At 43.1% G+C, this 9,816-nt stretch overlaps 1 protein-coding gene across 9 annotated transcripts in view; it reads left to right on the top strand.

Annotated features, from left to right (window-relative positions):
• Ryr2 (ryanodine receptor 2) overlaps window positions 1-9,816 on the top strand; it is a 557,252-nt gene that overhangs the window by 331,259 nt on the left and 216,177 nt on the right. For all 9 annotated transcript variants that reach the window (XM_029547437.1, XM_029547436.1, XM_029547432.1 and 6 more), the window contains 2 exons: window positions 4,060-4,143; window positions 8,712-8,871. In XM_029547437.1, coding sequence (XP_029403297.1) covers window positions 4,060-4,143; window positions 8,712-8,871 — 244 coding nt within the window. The remainder of the gene's footprint in view (window positions 1-4,059; window positions 4,144-8,711; window positions 8,872-9,816) is intronic.

Raw genomic sequence — 9,816 nt, 5'->3', positions numbered from 1 at the left:
TGAACCATTGTTGGGATTTGGACTGCAGACTGTAAGTCATCAATAAATTCCTTTACTATATAGAGACTATCTGCAAGTTCTGTGACTCTAGAGAACCTTGACTAATACATTAGTCCCTTATATTAACAAGCTTCTGTATTTGTCCCTTTGTTTCCTGTTTGCTAAGAGCAAGGGGTAATTCATAATGAAACCACTTACTGCAGACTCAGAGCATAAAGCCCAAATGATGTTCCCTAGGCTAGGCCAGGGCTCAGGGCATGCCACTATTGCCGATGCAGTAATGTCATGCAAACAGACACATTAGGAGTGACCTTAGGCTCTGTCTGTCTCTTCCTGGAAGGGGTTTGTGCACCATAGATCAATGAAGAACCTAATGAAGGCAGACTAGGAGCAGGCTGGTTGAGCTAAGGAATGTATTCTGTCACCATTGAGCATCTCTGGCACTCTGCAGCTCTGGCCTTGGTTTGGAGTCATGACATAACATTCACATATTTATTTTCTCCATAATTCATGGTGGCTTGTTATTTCCTTGTACTTTACAGTATAATTTAGTTAAATTTGCAATGTATCCCTTGTCACTTTAACAATTGATGGCTAGGCCAGCTGAGTGTAGAAATGTACAGATTTGCATGGAGTGTGCTAAACCTTTGACTGCTGTGTATAATCTAATCTCCTTTCTAACAGCTCCTGGTGGCTGGTTTGATGAATCAGTAGATGCCTGTGTGTAGTGCTTTTCCCTGAAGGGAATGCTAATGATTCTGCTCATGAGTTTATTCTGAGCACATCCCTATTGCATCTCACAGCTAACTTGGGTTCATGTATATGATTTCTTTAAAAGTCGGAGTAAAGGGGAAAAAGCTTGCTTCTCCTACACACATTTATACAGACAGGCATACCAGGTTCTTAGGCTATATGCATGTATGCCACACACTCACATGGGGGGGCAGGTCAGGGAGAAGAGGAGTGTGGTAGGAGAGAAACTGCTTCAAATCGACACACATAATACATCATTATGAGGAGAGGGAGTGGGCCAGGCAGGAAGAAAAAGGTAGACATGCTTTTGCAAAGAGACAGAGAAATAGAGACAGATAGATAGACCAGACAGACACCCCCCTCCCCCCCACATACACACACATGCACATGCACACACACACACACACACACACACACATAAACACATACACATAAGACACATGCACGCATATACAGTGGCAGATGTATGGAGACACAAACAGATTCTCTTCTATTCACCTATATACAGAGAGACAGACACACACAAACAAACACACAGGGGTAGACAGAAAGAGGCATAGAAATATTCATATATAGATATGGAAACATGAAGAAATATTCAGATATAGAGAGAAAGAGACATGGACAGAGAGACAGACACACACTGGTTTGGTTGTATGTGTACTTGGAATGAGCTAGCCCACAGAATCAAACAGCAGCACTCTGAGTCCAGTGGATTCTTCTTGAAACACAGTTCTTGGCTGGGGGAGGCGGGGTGGTCAGTCTTGTGCTTTCGCATGGTCTAAAGTCAGTCTATTTAAATGTTGTTTTCAATCAAAAAACACCTTTGTGGAATGATCTGGAATAATGTTTAACCAAATACCCACATAATGTGACTCACTGGAGCTAACACATAAAACTAATGAGTCAATACACAAGAGACAGTTACTGAGCTTAGAGAAGATGGCAAGCTTGTCCAGGGTTCCTTTGTATGTGTAACCTACAAAGTCCCTCTTGTCAGCCTTGTTCTCTCCACCACACATATCCACAGACCTTGGCTGTGTTGTCTGCCTGGAGTATTTTCTTCCTTATCTAACCCTCTATGCCAATGGAGCCTTATTTTGGAGGTATTAGTTATTATGATAGATCTCAAAGCTGTTTATAAAAACTGTAATTAGCCATAGTTTAAACTGTATCTGGTTTTACTGAAGTTCTCTGTATGCACCTTTTTGCTCTCACACCTTGGAGCATGCCTTACCTACAGAGCTAGCCTGGTGGATCCCCACTGCCCTGTGTCTTTGTTCAGGCCAGGCCAGTGATGGCCTATTCTCTGTGTGAGATGAAGCCACACTTTCTCTAGGAAGTGTTTGCTGGGGAGAGGATTAAAAGGCTGCGTGAAGGTCACACGCGGCTACTGAGAAGGTCACACCACAGTTTGCAGAAGCCATTGGCTCTCTTCAGAGCCCATAGGAAAGGGCTAGAGATGGCACAGTAATTACAGATATATACTTCTCCCACAGAATACTCACAACCTCCTGTAAATCCAGTTCTAGGTACTGCACTCATGTGGAAAACCCACACATAGACACATAGTTAAAACAAAATAATAACATAAAGATAAAGACCATAAGAAGATGGCATATATCAACTGAATTTTCCATGGGTTAGGGAGCTTTGCAATCATGATCAATGTGACTTTGTCAGGATAGACTCACAGCTCCTGCGTTTGCAAAGTGTAATGTTGAGGTGCCAGTTTTCCTTGATAGGAGCGTAAGAACTGTTAAAATTCATATAGGATGTACATCCACACATGCACCGGCTTAGGAATTATGCTATAATCAAATTTCCTGATGGATATGTACTCACAGGCTGATTACCTAAATTTAGAATAAATCCAAACATTATTGTTTAAGCTGGCTTTGGTATTCCCAGTTGATAATTTCCTAGCCCTGTGCATATTTCATTGATCCCAAGACCTGGATCTACTGTGCACTGCACAGGACTCAGCACTTAGGCATCTAACAAGTGCTTACTGAATGGAGGATTGAACAGGGGACAATGGTTAATACACTTTGTGCTTCAGGACACTGTTATTGAATAAATACAACTTGGATTCACTCTATTTGACAATTTTCTGTTCTTTTGTTGCTGGTTAAATCTTGTTTTAACCATTAAATTCTTTATTTTATCAATAATATCTCTCCATCCATGCAATTATATCCAGGTGACTAAATAAAATATATGGGCAGACATCATGTGTGTGTATGTCTAGATAGATAGATGGATCAGGCAGTCATGGGTTCTAGTATGTACTCAGTGTATTCATTGTAGCATTGTTTGAAACAAAAAAAGGAAAGTCTCCTTGAAAGACTATTAAAAGGAAATACGTTAAGAGATTTTTGTTAGTTCCAACAATAACAACAAATAACCCATTTGAGTGATGAAATGGTTCGGCAGTTAAAAGCACTTGCCACCAAACCTGACAAATGGAATTTGATCCCCAGGACCTACACAGTGGAAGGAGAAAAGTGACTTCCTCAAGGTTTTTACTGACCTCTGCTTATATGTGTGTCCCTCTACACAAACAAACAGATTATTTTACAAAGCAATGAATAGGCCTGGAGCTAGCGTTCAGCAGTTAAGAGAGACAAGTGTTTTTACAGAGGATACAGGTTCAGTGCTAATCACCCACATGGTAAATTACAATCACTCATAACCCCACTTTCAGGAAATCTGATATCTTCTCTGACCTCCACCGTCACCAGACATGCATTACAGTACACGTACATGCATTAAGACAATCACTTATACACATAAAATAAATCTAAAAAAAAAAACATGTAAAGTACATTAGATAACTCTCTTTGGGAATTTAAAGGTAATCAGCTTTCAGGGAGAGAGCAATGCCAGGAAGGTTGTAGTAGAATATGGAAATACCAAGATTCAGAAAAAGAGCTCCGGCATATACTCAGATTGGGGCAAACGGTAGAACACAGTAATGCTAACCCTTGTGTGTAAACCCAGGTATCTGATTTGCCATATGCAGAAGCATCCATTTAGAGACTATTAAAAAAGAGCTATTAAAAAAGGCTGGGGGGGGTGGGTTCAGCTTTCCACTGCTAAGGGTTTGAGCCATTCCAGTGTTCACTGTCTTTCCCCTTACCTGGAAGTAAGCTGGTGGGTATGTGTTCCTTTTACCTTTGGAGGGGAGCCTTGCTTCTTCTTGCAAGGCGGATGACGTGGTCTAACTCTCACATGGTCTTCTGCTGGCTGCTTTCGGGAGTAGGGGGTTGGTTCTTCAGGCTCATCTCTGGTGTTGCTTTCCAGGACCTTGCTGGCACTGGGATGTCACGTGGGTATAGCGGATGAACACGCTGAAGAGAAGGTGAAGAAAATGAAGCTGCCCAAGAAGTAAGTTGAATGGTTTGCCTGTACCTGGTAACTGATGTGTACCTTTAGCATGCTGGAATGAACCTTGGAGGAGACAGATGGGTCCACGCTCTTGGATATGCAGTGCAGATTTCAAATTTTAAATAGACTGAAGAGGCAGCTTAGTAGTCAAAACACCTGCCTTCGAGTGTGTAGTTAGGAGTATAGATTACTAGGGATCCTCCTAAACACCCAGTGGGCATGATGGCCTTCCTTGTAATTTCAGCCTAAGAAGATGGAGGCAGTGTCCCTTGAGCAAGCTGGCTATCGAGACTTGTCATATGGGTAGCGAACTCTTATTTTTACTGAGGGACCCTGCCTCACTCAGCGAGCAAAATGAATGAGGAATGGAGGATGATTCTGGGCACCAATCTGGGGTGTCGACATGCTTACAGACAAATGTTCCTGCGTCCATGCACAGGTGGCTTCTGTGCACATATAGGAACATGTGCCACACATACACCACACATTATATGTGTATGTGTATGTGTGTGTGTGTGTGTGTGTGTGTGTGTGTGTGTGTGTGTGTATGTATACACGTTTCTCTGTATGGTGCAGGTCCATGCATGGTTATAGGACAGCCTTTCTGTGTGTGTGTGTGTGTGTGTGTGTGTGTGTACCCGTCCCTGTGTGTGGTGCAGGTCCATGCATGGTTATAGGACAGCCTTTCTGTGTGTGTGTGTGTGTGTGTGTGTGTGTGTGTGTGTATGTACATGTCCCTGTGTGTGGTGCAGGTCCATGCATGGTTATAGGACAGCCTTTCTGTGTGTGTGTGTGTGTGTGTGTACACGTCCCTGTGTGTGGTGCAGGTCCATGCATGGTTATAGGACAGCCTTTCTCTGTGTGTGTGTGTGTGTGTGTGTGTGTGTGTGTGTACACGTCCCTGTGTGTGGTGCAGGTCCATGCATGGTTATAGGACAGCCTTTCTGTGTGTGTGTGTGTGTGTGTGTGTGTACACGTCCCTGTGTGTGGTGCAGGTCCATGCATGGTTACAGGACAGCCTTTCTACCTCGTCTCTCTGCTGCAGCATACCCCAGGCCCGCTGGCCCATGAACGCTTAGGAACTCTTCCTCTCTATGTCTCATCTCCCAGGAGGGAGCACTGGAATCACGGATGCTTGCACGCTATACCTGACTTTCACCAGGTTCTAGGGGGATACCACACCTGGGTCATTGGGCTTGTTCCTGTACCCACCGAGGCATTTCCTCAGCCCCTTATTTGGGTTTTGGAGTGATGCCTTTTCCTTGTCTCCTGTGCATCTCATGGATAGATCTATGGTGTCTAGACAACCAAGCCCCAACCTACTGGGAGTTGCTGTTTCTGTTTTCCCTAAAAACTCCATCTCCCACCCATCTGCACACACTGCACTGTGTTCTCTGCCCTCTCCTTGAAAAGATGCGGTCTGCCGGGTTTCCTTAATGATCAGTCTTTCCCTCTAGAAATGGTCCTTTTGACTTGACTCAAGATTGCCAGGGAGTAAAAGAACATCCCCAAGCAAAAAAAAGAACCACATCGATATTTATATTAAAATAAACAAAAATAAGTGAAATAATAGAAGGACTATATGCCTTGACACTCCGAATTCTAATTTCCGTTTCAAATTAATTCTGCTCTAGTTGTTTTTCTGGAGAGTGTTGTTTTGAGTGTTCTCTGTACCCTTTCCCTGAAAATGTCAGCCAAGCGTTCATTTCTAGATATGCTTCCAGCAAGACATGCTGTTCGTTTCTCCACTGAGCAGTCATCTGGAGGATCCCTATTTGTTTCAAGGCCTGGAAGGGCCGATTTGCTCCTCAAGTTTAAAGCTAACACCCACTTAACCCAGACTTCATCTTCTCATGTTTACCATGGATTGTTTACCACACAGCGATCTCCTGGTTTTATTTAACTTGATTTATACTAAGCAGGGTGAGGGCGGCTGGGAAACACAGGGACTCACTGAGTGCTGTTGGTGGTCTGCCATGCTTTGGCTACAACACTTCAGTTGGTCTCTTTGAGGTTCATTTACAATACCCCCTTAGGACGCCTATGTGTCCTTTGGGAATGGAGTCTAAAACTGGTCTGCCACTTGACAGGACCCCCATCTGCTCATCCAAGTGATACTAAGGTTTTTGTTGGTTTACATCTTCAGGAATTTGATGCAAGTAGAATGGGCAGGGCAGCAGGATTTGTCTGGTTTACTTCTGTTCTCCTTTTCACAGAGTATTTACAAACAAAACAAAACAAAACAAAAACAAACAAGACAACAAAAAAAACCCCAAACCTCTACTTAAGAAAAACCAGTGCCCAGACTGTAATTTTTATTTTATTTTATTAGATTTTATACATGTCAAAATAAAACTAGAAGATAATAATTACAAAAGACTGTTATCAAGTGAATGGATCGGAGTTGCATATATTCTTAGTTATATATTATGTATATAATGTAGGCACACACACACACACACACACCACACCACACACCACACACACACCCCAACACACCTACCTAATGAGCTAATTTTATAAAGTTTTTGTCACAGGGAGTAGGCTTGTTGAAATGGGTGTACTAAAAGCTACTGTTCAACAAATATATGAAAGGAGAGATTGATGCAGTAGCTGATTTGGTTAGGATTTTTCCAGAAAGTTCCAGAAGGTAGCATGCATTTTATAGATAGGTCTGTTATTGAAAGGTTACAGGATTTTGCTTTGTAAGAATTGTTACAAGAATTATTTCTTTATTGCCTGTGAATTCTCGGGAAGCTATCTAGATTCCAAGATTAACATTGATTTCCTTTTATTGAAAACTCTGAGCTCTTCGTTTTTTTCAAGATGGTACTTTATGTGAGTCATTGGTTGATCGCTGTGTACCTTATCAAAAAGCATTAGTGTGGTGAAATGGACATTTTTAACCAAAGTACATTTATGTTTCTTTAAAATACACATTTTGATTAATGATTTAGCCTGTGTATGCATGTGTGTGTGTTCATATATGTGACTGTGGCCATGCAAGTGCTAAAACATGCATGTAGAGGTCAAAGTACAATCTCAGGTTCTCCACCCTTGTCGTCCACCACTGTGTGCACCAGGCTAGCTGATACTTCTGCTTCTTCCTTTACTTAGTGTGTCCTGGGGGCTTTCTGGTCATCTTGACTAGTCTTCTTAGTGAGTTCCTGGCCAGTGAGAAAACAAGGAGCATGACACCTGAGTAATGACATCTATCCTTCACACATGTGTATGCACGTAAGTGTGCAAACACACACGCACGCACGCACACACACACACACACACACACACACACACACACAGTCTTCACCTGAAAATGAGTGACAGCTAGTTTTCATTCAACTTCAAATTAACAAACACAAACACAACTTCATACTTCTCACTGAGATCATTCACAGATCAAAGCAATTTGGGGAGAAACTTTATCTAAGAAGAGAACTAGAAATGTCAGTATTATCTGGTTTCACAGGAATAGAGCTTGTCTGTAATGTTTTATTAAGGAGGCATCTCTCCTTCTTCCCAACTATCAAAAGAGCCTCCTTGGTACAGGAAAGCTTTCTGTTAGCCTCGCTTACCCAGAGCCATCGTTTTCTCTTTGAACCCTCAAAGAGAGGGTTGGCTTTAGTCAGTGATTGATAGATTGATCTTCAATCTTTGTTATCTGTGTGCCCTTGCTGATAGCTACTTAAGTCTAGGCCCCTCAGTGCCCACTTACAAACTGGGGATGCTGCAGTGTTCATGTCCTCCCAGCGGTGGGGAGGTGGAGACATAGTTGATTCTGGGAGCTCACTGGCCAACCAGACTGGTTGGAATAGGTCTACTGAGAAACCTTGTTTCAAAAAACAAGACGGAGATAGATGAAGACACTTGACATCACCAAAAGCCTCCACACACAGGAGCACACAACACACACAGGCACACGCACACACAGCAAAAGTTGAAGAAAAACAGTACTGGTGTTGGAGAGATGGCTCAATGGTTAAGGATACATAATGCTTTTATAGAAGACCTGGATTTGGTTCCCAACACGTCAGGTGGCTTATAACCACAGAAAGTCCAGCTCTGGGGGATCTGATGCTCTCTTCTGTCTGGCCTCTATTGTTACTTGTGCATTCTCTCTCTCTCTCTCTCTCTCTCTCTCTCTCTCTCTCTCTCTCTCCCCACCCCCTCTCCTTCTCCCTCTCCCCTCCTTCCTTTCTAAATCTTAAAAAAAATACATGAAGACAAAGCCCTTAAGTGTTGCTCATTTTAAATAATTAATACTTTTGAGCCCCTAAAGCCTCAACTATTAAGAGCACACAGCTGTAGATCCTTTATGCCTCTCACATATAGGTAAGTGGTCTCCTTTTACATTTTGCTGGCATGCAAGCAGAAACATAAAGATCCTGTGGCTTTTCCTAGTTACCCAGGCAGCAGCTGAAACAAAGGGGGCTCGAGCTTGCCGACTGCTCTATAGGTCTGGTCACCACAGTCTTCAGTAGAACAGGTGGGATTGGATGAATCAGGACAGGACTGTCGAAGGATTTCAACCAAAAGAGCAATTTGAAGTTTCTCTGTTTGCTTCGCAGTTACCAGCTGACCAGCGGATACAAGCCTGCCCCAATGGATCTGAGCTTTATAAAACTAACTCCGTCTCAGGAAGCAATGGTGGACAAGTTGGCTGAAAATGCTCACAACGTGTGGGCCCGGGACCGAATCCGGCAAGGCTGGACTTACGGCATCCAGCAGGTATCCAGGAGTTTCTAAGTGTAGGCGGTCATTGTTTCCGACTGAAGACATGAGTCATGGCTTTTTACAGAAATCTCATCTAGATACTCCTACAGTGTGCTTATCCATCCAGACGAAGCATCTTACACCACTAGACTGCTGAGGTGGCTCTGTAGGTAGTTAAAGTGCTTTCCTCTCAAGTTTCACCACCTGAGCTGCACCCCCACCATCCAGGTAAAGGTAGACTGGGAAAACCAAGTCCACAAGGTTGGCCTCTGATTCCCCTGTGTACTGTGGCGTGCAGTGCCCTGCCTCCAACCATATATACAACAATAACAATTACATTAAAAAAAGCAATTAGATAACCATAGCCCTCTGTTTGGCAACATGACAGCCCGTGCTGAGCTATGACCCCTCGCTTGCACCAAGGGATCATATTACAAGAGCAGTTTGTAGTATGGATTTGGGCATTTCCTTTCTTGAGATAGTTTAGAAGGGACTTTTGAGATACAAAGACTGAAATACAACAATAATAAATAGAGCCACAGTTCCTGAGTCCAACCCTGAGCATCAGAATTCCCTTTAAGATTTTGTTCTGTGTTGTTTTTCAGAGTAGTAAGATGATGTATTGCATGTTACAGAACACCCCCAGAGAGCAGTAGACTGTAAATTACTTCTCCAGTGCGATCTGGGTATGACAACACCCCGAAGAATAAGTAAAGTCTGTGAACAGCCTTGCATCTGTTAAGGACACTAAATGAGTTTTTGTTCAATGTAGGAGTAAAACAAGTGTCCAGAATTTTCTAGATGTTGAGTTGAGTATTTAATAGTGGTCATGGATTGTTTCCCCGCATAGAAGGACTCACTGGAGTAGCTGGAGAGGCAGAGGCAGAGGCAGAGGCAGAGGCAGAGGCAGAGGCAGAGGCAGAGGCAGAGGCAGAGGCAGAGGCAGAGGCAGAGGCAGAG

The sequence above is a fragment of the Mus pahari genome, chromosome 16 (assembly GCF_900095145.1).
Source record: "Mus pahari chromosome 16, PAHARI_EIJ_v1.1, whole genome shotgun sequence".
Taxonomy (NCBI): Eukaryota; Metazoa; Chordata; class Mammalia; order Rodentia; family Muridae; genus Mus; species Mus pahari.
This window is presented reverse-complemented; position numbering and strand designations above follow the sequence as displayed.